The sequence below is a fragment of the Haplochromis burtoni genome, unplaced genomic scaffold, assembly GCF_018398535.1.
Source record: "Haplochromis burtoni strain Fernald_Lab_line unplaced genomic scaffold, NCSU_Asbu1 Contig_44, whole genome shotgun sequence".
NCBI lineage: Eukaryota > Metazoa > Chordata > Actinopteri > Cichliformes > Cichlidae > Haplochromis > Haplochromis burtoni.
The window spans coordinates 2,490,209-2,509,506 of record NW_024582405.1 but is presented as its reverse complement, the minus strand read 5'-3'; the positions used below and the strand labels follow the sequence as shown (position 1 = coordinate 2,509,506).

The following is a 19,298-nucleotide window of genomic DNA, read 5'->3' as shown; positions in this document are numbered from 1 at the left end:
GTGTGTGAGTGGTGATTCATTTCTGAGCAGAGGATAATATGCTCAAAATAGCTGTAAACACACACAGGCACACACACACACACACAGTTTATAGATCCTGTTAAAGGGCGGAGCTCTCACTGAGGCTCTGAATAAAAACACCTGCTGCAGGTGAATCACAGCATTGAACACTGCTTGTAAAACTGCTGGATTCAAGAACACAGTTTAGTCCAGATGTTTTCAGCCTGCAGTTTTGAGTCCCTCTGCAGCGACAGTGGGTAAATCTGAGGGGCCGTGAAAGGATTTCATGGAATTGAGTGTGAAATTACATCTTAAATATATAGGGCAGAGCAGAATGACTGAAGGACGCAACTTTTATGTCCTGATGGGGGACGTTTTTTGTTTTGTTTTTAAATTTCATATGTGATTCTGTTTAACTTTTATGCAGAAAGTTAGAATTAGAAGATAAAAAAAATCATTTTATCCTTTGTGTCTTTTATTTCTGATGTATGAGTTCAATGACTGAGGCTGTGTTTTAAATAATCATTTAGTATCTTTATCTTTTTTTTAAATCTTCCCTAAGGCTTCATTAAAATGGAAAAACAAATCTTATAAATCAAATTTAACTTTGAATTTCTCATCATCTACGCTAAATAACTGAAAGATTCTGGAGGAATCTCTGTGCGCAATATTGGTTGCCTGTGATCTTCAGGCTGAGGTCAGACAAATCAGAGTTTTACATTCTTTTTGGAAAACACAGATGCTAAATGGAAGAGGGGCCACCAAGCTCGTTATCAGCGCTCAGTTCAAAGCCTGCATTTCTGATCGTATTGGGGTGTATTACTGTCAATGGAATTAGCAGCTTTCACATTTGGAAATACATCACCAATGCTAAAAGGTATACGCAGGTTTTAGTGCAACATCTGGTCCATGGGACAATATTGCTCTCCCAAAAGTTCCAAAAGTGTTCTCCTCAGTTCCCAGATCTTTACAGATTGGTGGACCAAAATCGTCAACAGTTTCTACAGATGTGCAGTTGAATGCATCATCATCAGTTCAGTCACGGGGTGGCATCGAAGCCCCTCTGTTCAGGACAGGAAGTATCTCCAAGAGAAATTAAAAGTTGCCTTCCTATCAACACTGGACATTATCCCTGATGACTGACTGTCACCTCCTCAGTGCAATCATTAATCTTATCTCTCCAAGTCCGTTTTTTTTTAAGCTGACATCTTCTTGCCTGTTCCTCCTGCCTGGCAGCTCCATCTTCAACATCCTTTATCTAATACAGCAACTATCCCTCCTCTCCACATGTCCAAACCATCAATCAGAGAAGGTCACACTAACATCTTGTGAACCTCTCCCATTCACTCTTGCTGCTATCATTCTATTACTGCCTCACTGTTTTTTTTAAGCTGGCCTCTATTTAACTATTTTTTTAAAATATATTTTATGTATCACCACTTAATTTTACTGTCCACGTGATAATAAAACCTCTTAATCTGATTCTTTTTGACCTCAGTCAAAAAAAAGGAAAAAGAAGGAAAAAAAAGATAAAATGTCGAATTTATGATTTAAAGACTTTCAGTGAATCGTTTTAATTCACACTTTGGACTCGGGTGAGTATTTTATGCAGATTTTCATTTTACTTGGGGTAAAATGACCTTTTATGAGGGTTTAGAAAGACAAACTGACAGAAAAATTGGTCAAACTGTGACCTTCGACCCCACATCGTCCAGCGCCGCTAACCCCGCCCCTCTGCGGAGAGAACGGGAGCTCCATTCAAACACACCAAACTGGTAGCCCCGGGATGCGACAGTCGCTGTAGCTGAAGAGAAAGGTGGAAGAAGTGGAAGAAGAACAGAAACACACTCTCTACCCCCGAAATCATCCGAGCAGGGCGGTCACACAGCCAGCCAGAGACACCAGAGCCCGCAGCCGGAACATCCTCACCGAGCGCACTCTGCTAGTAGGAGGCTAACGGCACCAACATGGCGAGCGCCTCGTACCACATCTCCAACCTTCTGGAGAAAATGACCTCCAGCGACAAGGATTTCAGGTAAAACAACGCCCGGGTGGAGGGATCTGACCGTCAGTTGTTGTTTATCGCATCGGAGTGTTGTTATTTCGCACTGAAAGCGGCGCTTTGCTGCGGCGGGCCTGCCGCTCTCAGGCTAACAGCTAGCATGCCACCTGTCTGATCATCGTCATATCCGCGGTTAGCTGCTAGCATTAGCAGCTAGCCTGCAGGCTAGCGGGCTAGCACCAACTTCTGTCAATCCGCAGGCTAGCTTAGCATGAGTGACGGCGCTCTGTGATGTAGATTCAAATGTGAAGGTAGCCCCCCGCTAGTGGGATTTCTCCCGGGAAACGGGCGGGTTTAACGTCAAAGTGTCGCTCCAGCTAACGGGGGTGTGGTGACGCCGGTAAACAGACGGAGAAGGTCGGAGCTTCAGCCTTGCACTCACATAGACTCTGTCAGCGTTAAAGGTGTCTTATTCTGATCCCATTTCTGTGGTTGTTTTGTTTTAAAACTCTCGTCAGAGCAGCTTTGCGTGAGTCACAGTTCAAAATAAGCCAGCTTTGTCTCTCACTGGGCCTCGGTACAGCCTTGCAGTTCATCCTCCCTGAAATAAGCTGCTGTAGCTCCATCAAAACAGCTTGTTTCATACAGAGAATTGGCTACTTTCTGGAAGGAAAGTAGACAAACGACTTGTTTCAGACAGAAGGTAGTTGTTTTTAGACAGTAAGTGGCTTGTTTCAGATAGGAAACAAATAGGAACAATTTCTGTTAGTCAGAAAATGTCTGGTTTCACACAAACCTGGCTTGTTTCAGACAGTTTGAACAGTAGGTAACAGAGCTTCTGGGAAGCTGCTTTCTTTGATATTGAACCAAGTCAAGAGTAGAATATGAAATACTACTGTCCTCCTGAGGGGTCAGCTTTTAGAAGCCTGCTGTGGGGCAGCAACCAGCACTATACATAGTGTATTTAAAAGATAGTTGCAGCTAGAGTGGCAGCACCTTTTGGCTACTGGACTGAGTTCTTGTTTTTGTTGGAGTAAGAAGAGACCATATTCAGAAACATGGAAGCTGCATCAGTACACTGTACAGGGTCAGCATACCTGCTAATTAAAATCCAAATTAAATCTTCGATCTAGGTTCGTCTTTAACCTAAACTGGGGCTCAGACTTCTTGGATAGTCTGTTAGTATGATTAACTACACAACAGCCATATTATTAGTCAAATAATTTCATTAAAAATGTTTTTAAAAATGCACAAACGCTCCAATCCAGAGGTCTAGTTCAGACAGCTACTGTAATAGAAGCCAATAATGCACACTTTAACCCTTAATTGAATTTAATGGGATTTAAACAGGGCTGGACTGGGACAAAATATCAGCCCGGCACCAAAAGCGGGTTTGCGTACATAAGATTTTCAGGAGGACAGACATTTGTTTAGAACTCTTAAAGATGTCGAAGAAGCTCCTTTAAGCAATTACTGTGATGTTCCTCCACCTCCAAAGAAATGTCAGGAGTCCGAACCACAAAAGAAGCGCGTATTCTCGGAAAAGTGGTTGCAGGAGGTGAGCTGGCTTCAAACAAATGATGAACGCACAGCTGTGGTGCGGAATGTGCCGTGAAAATCTACTCTAGCGGACAAAAACAGTGCCTTTTATATGGACGCAAACTCGTGTCACAACTTCTTATCTGGTGCGCGTCTTTTATTTTGACAGTGAATGCGCACATGCGGACCACTTATGTGCACCTGTGTAAATAACACAATGTTCTGCCGGGTGTGTTGTTGGTTTTCCCTCGATTTCTGAGTCGACAAGCGCCTTTGTTACTGGGACCAGTCATTTTAAGAAAGGCCCCCATTAGAACCCATGAGAAATGCAAGAAATGCATTATTGCTCAGTCTGCAATATCTTTCCCAGAACAAACAACAATTGCAAATAACATACTAAAAATAAACCTGAAAATCTGTTTAGAACAGCGTACTATGTTGTAAAGAGTGAACTACCACTGGCAAAATTTAGCAGTCTTTGCAAACTTCAAAAAGCAAATGGCCTCGATCTTGGTTCCACTTGTCTCTTACCCGTGACTTCAGTGGAAATTTCAAATTCAGGATCTGACACAGACTGATTCATGTCCTACACAGTTCTTACAAGTTCATAGAAATTTCTGTTCAATTAGAACCAAGTATTTGAGTTGATTGAGTTGTAATTTTTAGACAATGTTATAATTTGTGTTTCAACAGTTTTTTGATTAATGTTTTGTTTCCGTTACAATATTATACATTATAATATTGTAATGGAAACAAAACATCAATCAAAAAATTGCTCTTTTTTTTATTCGGGCTACTTAAATTTATTTGGGCTACCAAAAACTGCGAGCCCTGGTGTAAGCTGAGATGATGGTGACGGAGCATGCTCTTTGTAGAAAATAAGTGTGAAGCCAACAAGGGAAACTCTTGGTCAACCTGTTCTTCCTCTTTGTCATTTTCAGGATGACATAAAAAGCAGTTGCTGCTTTTTAACTGATTACCAACTGCATCCCCCACCCCACCATAGGGGTTTTAACCACAGAAACTCGGGGATAAAACCTACATATATAAATGACAGTATCTGAAAAACAAAGGGGAGTTCACAAAAGGCCTTCTTGCTGTTTTCTGTTGCTGTTTTTCATAATGTTTAATCGATTCATCTTCAGTATAATCAGCAGGTGAAATTGAAATGCTGCAGTCGCAGCCTGAACTGAGGCTTCAGATTAATGAGTTTATTAACAGGCAGACTGAAGTGACACAGTTTGTATTGATCATCTGCAGCTGATATCGTCTAGCAAATAGTGAAGGCAGATGAAGCGTCTGACAGGAGGTCCGTTAGCGTCAGACGAACACAAATATGCAATGATTTATTTATGTTGGAGCGTTCAAAACTGAGCTTATAAACTGATTTGACAGGAAGAAGAACGTCATCAGGCCCTGCGCCAGGAGTTTGTTAATCCTGAGCTCAGGGGGAAACTGGGTTTTCTGGTTCACAGTAAACTTAAACTCTGTGCCAGTTACCATGGTAACAGACTCTGTGAACTAAAACTGTTCTCTGGCTCCTCCCTTCTTACTGCACCTGAACCAGCTGACTGACACTCAGTTTCATTTCCTCATTCATGAAGTCGCCGCCGAAGATTGGAATGAATCCATCTACAGACAATTTTACACACACTGAAATCCCAGTTTAGGTGTTAAGTGTGTTTTTACTTTACACAAGCGCTTTTAAGGTCAGTCAATCGTCAATATTTGAGGGCAGATTCTGCGACTACATCACTGATTTATAATCAGCTCAGAATAAACTGTAGTCTCATCTTTCTGCCTCCGAGACTGTGGGCAGTAACACAGCCGTCAGACTGTCAGTACTAACGTTTACTGTACGTTACTGAGAAACAGTGGTTAAATCAAACTAATCTGTGTTGTAACTGATCACACTGATGGAAAAACATCTGCCACGACTGGAATTTTGGAGATGCAAAGATGAAACTGAACTAAATTTATTTAAAATTTAAAAGTGAGTTTTTGGAAGCAGCTGCACACAGTCTGATTGTAAACTCATTACGTGTGTTCATCGATTGAGATTCAGTGATTAAATGATGCCAAACAACATTTTAAATGGATAATTAGATTTAAAAATCTAATCAAATTAGGATTACTGCGTCATCTATAAGTTAAAGTGCGGTTATCAAGTTTCATTCAGTCAGTGATGATGACAGAGTGAACAGAGCTGATTAAAATCACTCTCTTCTTCCCTCCTGTTTGAATATCACGGTCAGCACTAAAACGTCTTCATAGCCCTGCTCATCTGCTCTTTATTTACCTGTAATTCACCTTACATGGTGAATTACAGTGTTGGAGCTCCATTGATGATGGCTTTCTTTCATTAACTCAGGGTAAACATATTGAGAGCTGATTGAAGTAACTGATCAGCTGTTCAGGAACAGGAAAGAAAAGAGTTGTCGATCCCAGGTCTCCACGTTTTTGTTCTTAGACTGTGCAAGCGCAGCTTTGCATGATTCATAGTTCAAAATAAGCCACATTTAACTCATGTTCAGCCTCTGTGTTTCCCTTCATCCTTGGTCTAAAACGAGCTGTTTTAGCTCCTCGCCCTTTAAGCCACCATTGAACGACATTCATAAGCATCAGTTGGGCGGGGCTTCACTTCCAAGAGCAGTCTGATGCCTGTTAACGTAAAACTTTGCCACTGGAGAAAGAAGTACGTGGCAGAAAAAAAAAAAAAGGATCTTAGCAAAATTAGAATACTAAGATAATTTTAAACATAAATACTACTTTAGTTTTATCTGTGCGGTCTTTATTTCCCTCGGTATGTTTTTGCTTGATTGTGTTGGTTTTTTGTGGTGGTCGTACTTTGAGCCATGTTGATGTGTTTGTGAGGAATGTTGCATAAAGAGGTACAGAGTGGCTTGGATCAGACTCTTTGACCAGTAAAAAGAAGCTCATATTTAGCTTGAAATTCAGAGCAGCCTGGCCCTCTTTGTGTCAGCTGCTCGGGGACGATCACAAGCTGGCAGCACAGATAATCAGCTTCATCGCTTCGGCCGCCCTCTCAGAACAAGGAATCCTCGATATCATGAAAAGCTGTCAGTTTTGCCTCCTGTTGGGTAAAAATTGACCCACTTTTAGGCCTGATCTGAGCGTTTCCACACGGCTTCTGTGAGACAGGAACTACATATTAGTTACTTTATAAACGTATGGAGCATGAGGTGCTTGGTGCAGATGTCTGAAATTGCCCAAAAATGAAATAAAATTCACAGAATGCCAAAAAGAATATACTAATATTCAGTGCCCCAGTACTGTTATATGGAAGATAAACATAGGCATAATCTATAAAATACATTCATGTAAATATAACATTTAATGGTATTTAATTTTTCATTACATTTTAAAATGTGTTTATTGTTTATTCTCAGATTTATTCATTAATATAATAATTGTTAGACTTATTTTTCTGTTTTAATGCTAAAGTTTGCACACTGATACTCTATGAATGACCCACTCCTTATTTTCATAATTAAAAAGAAAGTAAATGTATTAAAGATATAATGAAACATTTTTAAGGTGGGAAAGAATGCAGAATTAAATGCACAAAAAAGCAGACAATGATTAGATTTATAATTAACTGGTTATGAATGAAATGGCGAAGATTTCAATTTATAAATGAATGAATGCCCACAGTTGGTAGATTCTATTTCATAGTTTTATTGATCTTTATTTACTCAATTTTTAAAAATTCCTTAAGTTATTCATTGTTAGTTAAATAAGCAATTCTATTTTTTTAAATTAATGACAAAGTAAAGAAATCCGAGAGTAAATTAAATGTGGATTTTATTCATTATACTTTGTCACATTTTTCTTTATTAATGCCAATAATAAATTCAGCGTAATTTGTGAAATTTGAATTCATTATTTTGTCAATAATATATTTTTTGACATCACTGTGTATATTTATAATAGGTTTATTGCCTCTTTTATTAAAATTTATTTACTGATGGTACATATTTTGAATATTTTTTTACAGTTTGCCCTGTACATCTCAGGGTTTCTTTCATTTTATATATATGCTTTTAATTCATTACATTTTATGCCTTTATTTTTGCATATTATCTGACTTTCTCTGAGAATTTAGTACTTGGCTTATTAGGTAAAATAAACAAAATAAAACATGTATTAAATATGTGCATTAGTACAAAGAAAAACGCAGTTTATACATTTCTTTCCCTCTGATGTTGGCAGCTTCAATCCTCTGTATTGGGCTCTATATATGTGAACCTCGGTGGACTGACAGCACCTTTGATTCTGCATTAAAGGATTTGGATCTGCAGCAAAAACGGATCCATTTAAAGAAGTTAATAAAAGTGTCCTAAAACGGCTCGTTTGTCATCCTCCAGATTATTTTTACCAAGCTCGCTTTAGAGAGACGCAGCTCAGACAAAAGAGAGGGTCTTACATAATTTCATTTATTTCCAGTTTGCTTCGTTGGTTTTTATAAAAGCTCTTTTAGCAGAGGTCGGCATGTCTGAATGAAGCACTCAGGACTTTGGCTGATGCACATTTGAGGAGCTAAAAGACTAAAACTTAAATACTCTGAAGGTTGATCTCTCAACTGTCCTGCACCAGCGTCAGGTCCGAGGGCTTCATCCTGACACCCAACAGCAGTCAGACTTCAGGTTGTGGAGGTCAGTGTGACATCAGTGACCCACTGCCAAACCGGTTGTGTTGGATGACGTCACAGACGGGAAGTCCGAGAGTTTGGTGCGAAACGTGCAGGGGGTCTGTCACTACCCGATCCGTACCGGAAACCCGATCGGTACCCCGCATGCGCGAAAGGTTTCTACTTCCGGTCGTAGCGTTTTACGATAGTTATGGGTCAGAGTATCTGTTAAGATGTTAAGAATAACAAGTATATCTTAAAATGTTTGCAATAATGAAGCATTTCAGTACAATGTAGACAAAAACGAAAAATAAAAAGAAAGTTACGGATCAGGACTCTCCGATCCTTACTGCGCATGTGTAAAGTCTGACCGTACAAATCGGGTCTACCCGATCCGTACCGCGCATGTGCAGATGTTTTCTTCTTCTTCTGTTCGTTTAATGGCAGTTTACTCCCCAGTGTACGAGGATACCGCCACCTGCTGACCGAGCGAATAAACCCTATTATAAACTGAATTATCGTCATTACAAACGTGTGTTAAATCTGATTTAGCGATAGTCGAGTGTGTTTATGCTTGTCTGTGAGGAGAGGATTGTTGGAATAGTGATGATGATGTGCGCTATCACTGTCAATTGTCAGTAAACACTTCATCTGGCTGATGAATCTACACGTGAGATATTACAAAGTCTGCATTATTAACTCTGTAATTAGGCGCCATTCTTCTTATTTTACGGCGCTGTTGCTCAATCGGGGGACGCTCTCTGTTGAGGAGAAAAGCATGAATTTCTTTGTATACGGATTATCCATTGTTTAAATGTCCCGGGCAGTCGAAAAGGAGGCAGAGCTGTTGAGAAATGCTAGGAGCTAACTGGGCGCTAACCGTATCATTCAAATATATTGAATGTCGCAATGTTGGCAAAGAGAGGAAGTGACGTAAGATTTGCGCATGCGGGGTACCGATCGGGTTTCCGGTACGGATCGGGTAGTGACAGGGTCGTTTCACTGCTCTGACACACAAACAAAAATAAAAAGACACCTGCTGCTAAATCCTCTACTGATCCTCTCAGTGTGAGGGGAGCGAGGGTTTTTTATTTTATTTTATTTTTATATCGTCTACTTGCTTGTTTGAAATCCTGCTGTAATGAGCTCGACCTAACGGGGTTTTGGTGTAAAAATGAACCGTTTCATTAGGACAGCTGGAGAATAAACTGACGTGAAAACACTTTGGGAAGAACATGGACTGATGAGTCTTAAATATGCATTTTTTTCAGAGTTCATGATCTGATCTTCTAGCAGAACAAATAAGTCCTTCTTTGTTGCCCGTTTTGTCATGTCCTTTTCCCTTTTAGTGCTTTCCATTTCCTGGTCTCTTCAGCTGTTGGATGTTTTACTCCAAGCTTTAAAACTCAAATTAAAATCAATTCTTTTTTCTGAGATTTTCAGGAGGAAAGCTAAGACTTCAGCTCTGTCTGAAGCAGATGTTGTACTAATGACTCGCCCATCTGTGCGTTTAATCACCGCACACTTCGACTCACTTTATTCGTTTGTTTGTTTGCTGTTTTCTAGATTTATGGCAACTAACGACCTGATGACGGAGCTTCAGAAAGACTCGATCAAGCTGGACGACGACAGCGAGAGGAAGGTCCGTGTGTATGACCTCGCACTGCTTCACCTGGTGTCTGTCTAATGAATGATTATAATTTATTGATAATTTATTGAACTTTTGGTTGACACTGATGAACAGGTGGTGAGGATGATTCTCAAACTGTTGGAAGACAAGAATGGAGAAGTTCAGAACTTGGCTGTCAAATGGTAATTTATTTGATTTTAAGTTTTAATTTCCTATTTCCTGTTTGATCGTGTCCATGTGTGTGACTGTGGGTGTGTTTGTTTCAGCCTGGGCCCTCTGGTCAGTAAGGTGAAGGAGTACCAGGTGGAGACGATCGTGGACACTCTGTGCACCAACATGCTTTCAGACAAAGAGCAGCTTAGAGACATTTCCTCCATTGGACTCAAAACAGTCATTGGAGAGCTACCGCCGGCCTCCAGTGGTAAAATATTTGACTAGTACTGATCTCATAACAGCACATATTTAATTCAGTATCACTTCTGAGCGAGCGAGTTTTGATCTGTAAAATGTGAAAATTTTCAGCATCCAGTGATTTCATGAATCTTCAGATCGTTTTGCCGTGAAAAATGTGAAGATTCATCTTTTCTCCTCCTGCCTCCGTCTCAGGCTCGGCTTTAGCGGCCAGCGTCTGTAAGAAGATAACGGGTCGTTTGACGAGCGCTATCGCCAAACAGGAAGACGTGTCTGTGCAGCTGGAGGCACTTGACATCATGGCCGACATGCTCTGCAGGTACGTAGTTAGGCGGTCGCCGATGGATGGCGCTGGTGGGGATGGGTGAAGTTTTGAGTTCTTCTCCGTGTCTTTGTTTGCAGACAGGGGGGTCTGCTGGTGAATTTCCACCCCTCCATCCTCAGCTGCCTTCTGCCTCAGCTCACCTCCCCCCGGCTGGCCGTCAGAAAGGTCTGTCCAACTGCTTTGACTTTTGTGTTTTTGAGCTTTCAGGAAGGTGTTTGTGTCCTTACCTGTTGTTCTTTGGGCGTTTCAGAGGACCATCATGGCTCTGGGCCACCTGGTTATGTCCTGCGGAAATCTGGTATTCATTGACCTGATCGAGCACCTCCTCGCCGAGCTGGGGAGGAATGACAACATGTCGACCACCAGGACATACATCCAGTGCACGGCCGCCATCAGCAGACAGGCTGGACACAGGATCGGTGAGACTCCCGGCCTCCACACTGTCATGTCTCTGATTTAGAGATGAATCCTCCCTGACCTCTGACCTCTCGTCTCTCTTTAACAGGTGAGTACCTGGAGAAGATCATCCCTCTAGTGGTGAAGTTCTGTAACGTGGACGATGACGAGCTCAGAGAGTACTGCATCCAGGCCTTCGAGTCCTTCGTCAGGAGGTAAAACCGTCTCAGACCGAAGAATCTGTGGCGGCGGTGCCTCGTGTGCTCACTGCTTTTATTCTTTCCAGGTGTCCCAAAGAAGTTTACCCACACGTCCCCACCGTCATCTCCATCTGCCTGCGCTACCTGACCTACGACCCCAACTACAACTTTGATGATGAAGATGAGGATGACAACGCCATGGATGCTGAGCAGAACGACGAAGACTATCAAGGTACTGATACCCTGTCTCTGGCTATCGCTGCTGAAGTAAGACACCTCCAGTTTATGTTAAACTGTTAAAGGCTCAGCTGATTGGTGCTTTGAAATCACATGACACTGCCCACTCATTTACATCCAAATTAAGCGTTTGAACATTAATCGGTGACGCCATCTCTTCATTTCCTTTCCAGGCAGCGACGATGAGTACAGTGATGATGACGACATGAGTTGGAAGGTTCGAAGGGCGGCGGCGAAGTGTTTAGATGCTGTCGTCTCGACTCGTCATGAGATGCTCCCGGAATTCTACCGCACCGTGTCTCCTGCGCTCGTCTGTCGCTTCAAGGTAGCGTCGTTCGATCGGCTTCTATCTCTGAGATGTGTAACGATGACCTTTATGTCTGACCTGCCTCTGTGTGTATGCGCGTGCAGGAGAGGGAGGAGAATGTAAAGGCGGATGTTTTCCACGCCTACTTGTCGCTGCTCAAACAGACCAGACCAGCTCAGAGCTGGTTGGCTGATCCAGACGCCATGGAGCAAGGAGACACGCCGCTGACGATGCTGCAGAGCCAGGTATGCTCCTGCTGTGGACAGAGCTCTTTTCTCTTTATGCTCGCCACGCAGAAGCAGAATTTTTTTTTTTAAATTAATGAAATAAAGAGATATTAGAGATGTATAAAGTATGAGATATTAGATGAAGTTAAGGAGTAGGTTATTTAGATACAGGAGATAAAAGTTATCACCTCCTTGCAACCAATCAGTGCTCACTCTATATGAGAAGTGGGTGTAAAGTTTTCTCTCAGCACAGTTTCTCACTGGTCTCTGGCTGTAGTTCAGCTTTCCTACAGTAGATGTCAGTGCTGCACAGCTTTTAGGAGCATATCTTTGGTTCTCACGGCGACAGGAAACCCTCAGCATCCTGCAAGGCTGACCGCAAGCAGCAGGAAGTACCTGCGGTGGTCTCCTGTGATTCTCTGGTAACATCTGTCGCCCTCCACAGGTCCCCATGATTGTGAAAGCTCTGCACAAACAGCTAAAGGAGAAAAGCGTGAAAACCCGTCAGTGCTGCTTCAACATGCTGACCGAGCTGGTGAATGTCCTCCCGGGCGCCCTGACTCAGCACATCCCGGTCCTCATACCAGGTGACGCTGCCGCAGGTCAAGAATAATCTAGATATGATAGAATAGAGTCACTATACACAGATACAAATATTTTTCACCAGTATTTTTGTAGTTCTTTACATAATTCTGTGGCCCAGTCGTGCAGAGTTGGTGCCATAAAACTGTAAGCCCCCCCCCAACAGATTTCAGGGAGGACTCAGGAACACACCCACAAAACAGCATCTTAGTCAGATGTCAGAATGGCTGGCTTTTCTGCTGGGGTTAGGTTACGGCTCCAAAACGTTTTGTGTAGGCTCTTGGAATGTTTGATGTTTCTGTTTTTGTTGGGATTACTCTTTGGAGCGCTTTGGAGCTGTGTGAGTCTTGATAGCAGTGAGGTAATTGTGTGTGTGTGTGTGTGTGTGTGTGTGCGCGCGCTGCAGGTATCATTTTCTCTCTGAACGACAAGTCGAGCAGCTCAAACCTGAAGATCGACGCTCTAGCCTGCCTCCACGTCATCATGGTCACACACCCCGCTCACGCCTTCCATGCCCATGTCCCTGCCCTTGTCCCGCCCGTGGTGTCATGCGTGGGAGACCCCTTTTACAAGATCACCTCTGAGGCTCTGCTCGTTACTCAACAGCTTGTAAAGGTGGGAGTCAAACTCACAACCTCCTCCTTTCTGTTTCTAATGTCATAGCTGATTTTTATCCTCCATCCTGTTCTGTGTCGCCACCAGGTTATCCGACCACTGGACAGCCAATCAGAAGCCAGCGACAGCTTCGATCCCTCCCCTTACATTAACGACCTGTTCACCTGCACCATCAAGCGCCTGAAGGCCGCCGACATTGACCAGGAGGTGAAAGAGCGAGCCATTTCCTGTATGGGGCAGATCATCTGTAACCTAGGTAATGCACACACTTCCCAGTCACATGATGTGATGTCACAGAGCTTTCCTCGGTTTAATGTCTTCCTTTTTTCTGGTACAGGTGACCATCTGCCTGCTGAGCTTCCGGGAACGCTGCTGATCTTCTTAGAACGCCTCAAGAATGAGATCACAAGGCTGACAACGGTGAAAGGTAAGCCCCGCCCACACACCAGTTGTGTCTTAAAGGAAGCTTGTCTCTTTTCTGCTTCCATATCAAAATGAAGTGTTGGATATTGTTCACCGGGCTGGAGCTGTTAGTGTTTGATGTGTGTGTGTGTGCACAGCTCTGACGCTGATTGCCGGCTCACCACTGAAAATCGACCTGAGGCCCGTTCTTCCCGACGCCGTTCCTATCCTCGCCTCCTTCCTCCGGAAGAACCAGCGTGCCCTGAAGCTCTGCACGCTGGCCGCTCTGGACATCCTGCTCAGAAACTACAGGTAACACACACACACACCAGTAAGCCCCACCCACCAAACCTCAGCTCCACCTTGTCCACCACCCTCACCCTCTCATCCTGTGCTTCAGCTCTGCGGTGACTCCGGTCATGGTAGATGCTGTCCTGGCCGAGCTGCCTCCTCTGATCTCTGAGAGCGACATGCACGTGTCTCAGATGGCGCTGAGCTTCCTGTCCACGTTGGCAGTGACTCACCCATCCTCACTGGGTCAGCTGAGCGGAGGGAACATCCTCCAGCAGCTTATTGCGCTGGTTCGATCCCCGCTACTGCAAGGAGGCGCGCTTTCTGCTATGCTATGCTCGACTTCTACCAGGTACTTCCAGCTCCGCTTACCCTTCGGCGTGTATGGTGGGCGTGAATATGCATATTAACCATGTGACTTCCCGCTTAGGCGCTCGTGGCCACCGACACTCCCGGCCTGGGCTACATGGACCTGCTTAGGATGCTCACTGGCCCCGTTTACTCCCAGAGCGCCGCCCTGCCGCACAAACAAGCGTACTGCTCCATTGCCAAGTGCGTCGCTGCTCTGACCAGAGCCTGTCCCACTGAGGGGCCCGCCGTGGTGGGACAGTTCATCCAGGTGAGTCAGAGTGAGCAGCGTTCACCTCTCTGCAGGTTAATTGAGCTGTTTTTAAAGGTTTTCACTGCCTTCCGATGAACAGCGAACAGTAAGAGCCATGAGATTCAGAGACCTTGTGTTCCTCACAGGATGTGAAGAACAGCCGTTCCACAGACTCCATCAGGCTCCTCGCTTTGCTCTCATTGGGCGAGGTTGGACACCACGTGGACCTCAGCGGCCAACCAGAGCTCAAGACTGTCATCCTGGATGCTTTCTCCTCCTCCAGTGAAGAGGTAAGTACACCTGTCTACACTCTGAATCCAGATGTGACATCCCCCAGCTCTGCTGCCCTTCCTGCACTGTTCTATCTGAATAAAATGGAAAAAGTTCCATAAAAATTTTTTAAGAAGGATTTTACTGACTAAATAAAGATGATGGAAAAGATGCTAATCTTTGACGTGATGTGTTCAAAGGAAGCAATGAGCTTTCCTGCGGTTGTTCACCTGTGCAGTTGTTTCGGTGGAGATTAAGCCACCTGCTCTCTGTGTCGCAGGTGAAATCGGCGGCCTCGTACGCGTTGGGCAGCATAGCAGTGGGGAACCTGCCAGAGTACCTGCCCTTCGTCCTGCAGGAGATCTCCTCCTCCAAGAGGCAGTACCTGCTGCTTCACTCGCTCAAAGAGATCATCAGTGAGGAAAAACACATCACATTTCCTGTGTGTGTGTGTGTGTGTGTGTGTGTGTGCGTGTGTGTGTGCGTGCGTGCGTGCGTGCGTGTGTTTGGTTTTAACATTGTTTGTTTGTAACATTGTTTGTTTGTTTGCAGGCTCGGCATCCGTCTCCGGGCTGAAGCCCTACGTGGAGTCTGTTTGGTCACTGCTGCTCAAACACTGCGAGTGTCAGGAGGAGGGAACCAGGAACGTGGTAGCCGAGTGTTTGGGCAAACTGACGCTGATCGACCCCGAGACGTTGCTGCCCCGCCTCAAAGGATACCTGCTCTCAGGTGACCCATATGGTTAGCCAATCAGATGGGTCGTTGCTGGCGATGAGGCTGATCAATATCAACGCTGATTTATTGATTTCTGCACGTTTCCAGGTTCGTCTTACGCTAGGAGTTCTGTGGTAACGGCTGTGAAGTTTACCATCTCTGACCAGCCGCAGCCCATTGACCCACTGCTGAAGAACTGCATAGGTAACCCACACACAAATCCAAATGATTTATCTTTCTTTGGTCCCTTTTGGGTTCTTTTGGTTTTGGTTTTTGTTTACACTGTTGTCCCAGAGCTCCTCTTCTTGTTTTTCTCTGTGATGGGTTAGTGTTGCCTGACCAACTGTCTTGTCGTATGACAGTCAGCGGTGTCATTTGCTGTCTCTGGTCTGCTTGAAATTCAGGAATGTTTAACTCGGGACCCACAAGCTTCATGTTGTTGTTGTTGTTTCGTTTGGGCAGTGTGGACATAGAAGTTTGTGAATGTGAGCGGGAGCAGCTAAAAATCTCAGACGAGTTTGAATCCCGGTGACCTCGACCTAAAGGTCAAGGTCAGGGCTCACGTTTTCTGAAAGTCTTGTGAATTCGATAACTTCAGAACAATGTGATTTTGCAATTGATGCCAGAGGTCTGTTTACTAGGAGGCTGAGGGGTAGCTGTGGCAGTTGCAGATATTTTTGTCTAGTCTGTGTCGTCAAAACATTGGTTGGCAAGAACAGGGGATGAATTTTTTTTCTGCTGCTCATATCCATGTTTTCATTGTTTCGGTGACAGGCGAGGGTCTGTGATTAAATGAAAACTCGAAAAACCACAAATGCTAGCATTACTGCTGGCTTTCCATCACTTGTGAACATGACATACTTCAGGTTGATGCTCTGGGTGGAAATCGCTCCCACCCATCTTTAATCTCAGACTTGGAGACGCTGATTGTCATCACAGTCACTATACTCACAGCTGCACGAGGTGAAGGTGGCGCTCTGATGATGCGAGCAGAATCAGGAGACACAATTTTCAGCAGTGTGTGAAACTAGAAAATGATCTATCAGACTTCTGGTCTTTGTTTTATTCTTGGGGTGGCAGCTTTTGGTTCTTCTTTTAATTTGCTGATTAACACATATTTAGTAATATTGTGGTAAAAACGCCCATTCAGTTGTAATAAACACAAGTTGGATCAGCTGTGAAAGGCTATAGATGCAGGGTTTTTTCTCCTTCTTTATGTAAACTCTAAATGTGACAAGAAGACCTTATTTTCTTAATTAAACACTATAAAATGTCTGAAGTTGATGTTTTTATCATTAAAGTCAGAGTTTGTCACACTCTGGTGAGAAATGAAAGTTTCCCCCTCTGTCTGTCGTCTGATTGGCTGTTTTTGTCCTCAGGTGATTTCCTGAAGACGCTGGAGGATCCAGACTTGAATGTGCGGCGTGTTGCCTTGGTAACGTTCAACTCCGCCGCCCACAATAAACCCAGTCTGATCCGCGAGCTGCTAGACTCGGTTCTACCGCAGCTGTACAACGAGACCAAAGTCCGGAAGGAGCTGATCCGAGAGGTGAGGACACCTGCAGCGGGGAATCGATTGCTGGGAGTGGGCAAGTTCATGCGTCTGACTACTGTCCTACTACTCTGCAGGTGGAGATGGGACCCTTCAAACACACGGTGGATGATGGGCTGGACCTTAGGAAGGCTGCGTTCGAGTGTATGTACACTCTGCTGGACAGCTGCCTGGACCGACTCGACATCTTCACCTTCCTCAACCACGTGGAGGACGGTCTGAAGGACCACTACGACATCAAGGTGTGTCTGAGCCCCAGGGCCTGGATCCTGAGGACGGAGTTACAAACCATAAGTGTATTTTAACCTTTAGCATTTTCATTAAATTCAGGTTTAATCCTTCCATTAAAACTCAAATATGAGTGGCTGGCTTCATTTATGGTCCAGTGAAAAACCAGGAGTCATTTGTGTATATCTGAGATCATGATGTTTAAACACCATAAGGTATTTGAATCATAGATACTGAAGCTGCTGCTGTGTTTGCAGATGCTGACCTTCCTGATGCTGGCTAGACTGTCATCTCTGTGTCCCAGTGCTGTTCTTCAAAGACTGGACAGACTAGTGGAGCCACTGAGGGCCACCTGTACCACAAAGGTATTTTTAAACCAGTTTCGATCCAATGTGTCCAACATATTTGTTTATTGTGGACTTTTAAGGATTTTTCCTGGTTAAAAATAACCCCCAAGATTCCTCATGGTGTTCCTGGAGGCCAAAAATGTTCATGCTTTTTAATTTGTCATTTATTAAAATTATAAATATATATTTTAACTCAAAAGTACAGTTTTTAAATTTAATGTTGCTGAAACAAAATAATAAAAAAAATAAATCTGATCGAGAAATCACTCATCTTTGGAAAAGAGAGTTTATTACAGAGAAATGGCTCTTTCCAAAATAAAAGCTATCCTATACGCTTCTTCTGGGCTATATTCTCAGCAGCATATTAAACATATCAGGTCCCCATAAGGAGAATCATGTGCTAACGGCTGTCTAAATGACTCGGCTAAAGTTAGTAGCATGCGTGCTTGTTGTTTTTGTCTTTGCACTAGGATGATGTCGGCGTAAATGTGCAGTCATATTCGTTGTGTTTCCACTAGTGCTGTCAGCGTTAATCTCGTTGAAATGCCGTTAACGCCACAACACGGCAAATCTCCGTTAACAAGTTACCGCGGATCGCCCCGTGCGTGGGGCTGGACGGCCAACACGTTAACGAGCTAACTGCGCTAACGCACTAGTTCCCACCAATGTAATTGAGCATTGCATGGCACATCCAACATACTGTTTTACTTTTGTCCATGACGCGCTTACCTTCAGGGTCACGCTTCACATGAAAACCAAAATAGATCCAAAGGCCAGATCTGAATGAGGGTGGGGGAGGTTCAATTTGCCATGTTGCAACGAGCTTAGCTTCTGTCTTGCTAGCTTGCGTGCGCTCAGTGGATCTGCGCTCGACAGTGCAGCCTAGGCGGAGTAGTCAAACGCAGATCCACTGAGCATCGTCATAAATATTAAGCAACCTAACTAATAGGGTTGCAAACTTCCAGCAAAAAGAAAAAAGAAAAAAAGGGAACCACCCTCCACCTCATGATGCTGAATCGACGTAATCAACTTTAATTTGATGCAGTGTGAAAAAAAAAAAAAAATGCACAGAAATTAATTTAAATTTTCACCAATTTTCAAAAATAATTAAATAAATTCAACATCTTTCTTCAACAGAATTGCAGACTGCACAGATGGTACCTTCCCAAAGGAAAAAGTACTATAGCTTACTAGGGTATATTAGACTTAATAGTTACTATATACAGTAATGGACTTCTATATATTTTACGTAAGATTAAAACTTTGGGTGTAAGATTCAGACAATTATTTATTAAAAGCTAGACATTTTAAATGAGAATAAGAAAGAAAAGTATGTCTTTGTGCCCCCTTTTCCCTGTTCAAGCCCTATTGGCCCCCCTGGCTAAACTTTGCTAGATCTGCCCCTGCACAGTTACCAGCAGTCAGCTACGTAGACGAAGATCCTGGTGTAGAAAGTAATATTAAATAAATTCTAACAACAGTTTATCGAGGTTAAACGTGCTGCTGTTGTTCGGCCGCTGGTTTCCTCTTTCTGGTGCAAAGTGGGCCAAAAACAAAGAAGAGAGACGGACTCGCGACAGAAAAGCCGATCAGCTGATCATTAAGCAGTTTCATGATTAAAGTGGCTATAAGAAGAGGCACTCGCTCCATATATCGGTTGTTAAGCTTAACGTGGGAATAGAGCTGGGCGATATGAGATTTTTTCATATCACGATATGTTTTTTTCATTTCAGGCGATAACGATATCTATCACGATATAAGCCAAATAACT

At 43.6% G+C, this 19,298-nt stretch overlaps 1 protein-coding gene across 1 annotated transcript in view; it reads left to right on the top strand.

Annotated features, from left to right (window-relative positions):
• Window positions 1-1,698: 1,698 nt before the first annotated feature.
• cand1 (cullin-associated and neddylation-dissociated 1) overlaps window positions 1,699-19,298 on the top strand; it is a 21,337-nt gene continuing 3,737 nt past the window's right edge. The window contains 26 exon segments of the mRNA XM_014333241.2: window positions 1,699-2,035; window positions 9,759-9,834; window positions 9,937-10,004; window positions 10,089-10,243; window positions 10,429-10,552; window positions 10,636-10,723; window positions 10,809-10,977; window positions 11,064-11,169; window positions 11,241-11,386; window positions 11,565-11,716; window positions 11,803-11,943; window positions 12,371-12,512; window positions 12,914-13,122; window positions 13,210-13,378; window positions 13,460-13,549; window positions 13,683-13,836; window positions 13,925-14,144; window positions 14,147-14,167; window positions 14,246-14,434; window positions 14,563-14,706; window positions 14,967-15,102; window positions 15,239-15,415; window positions 15,509-15,604; window positions 16,780-16,949; window positions 17,030-17,194; window positions 17,438-17,545. Of these exon segments, the coding sequence (XP_014188727.1) occupies window positions 1,968-2,035; window positions 9,759-9,834; window positions 9,937-10,004; window positions 10,089-10,243; window positions 10,429-10,552; window positions 10,636-10,723; window positions 10,809-10,977; window positions 11,064-11,169; window positions 11,241-11,386; window positions 11,565-11,716; window positions 11,803-11,943; window positions 12,371-12,512; window positions 12,914-13,122; window positions 13,210-13,378; window positions 13,460-13,549; window positions 13,683-13,836; window positions 13,925-14,144; window positions 14,147-14,167; window positions 14,246-14,434; window positions 14,563-14,706; window positions 14,967-15,102; window positions 15,239-15,415; window positions 15,509-15,604; window positions 16,780-16,949; window positions 17,030-17,194; window positions 17,438-17,545 (3,483 nt within the window). The 5' untranslated portion in view covers window positions 1,699-1,967.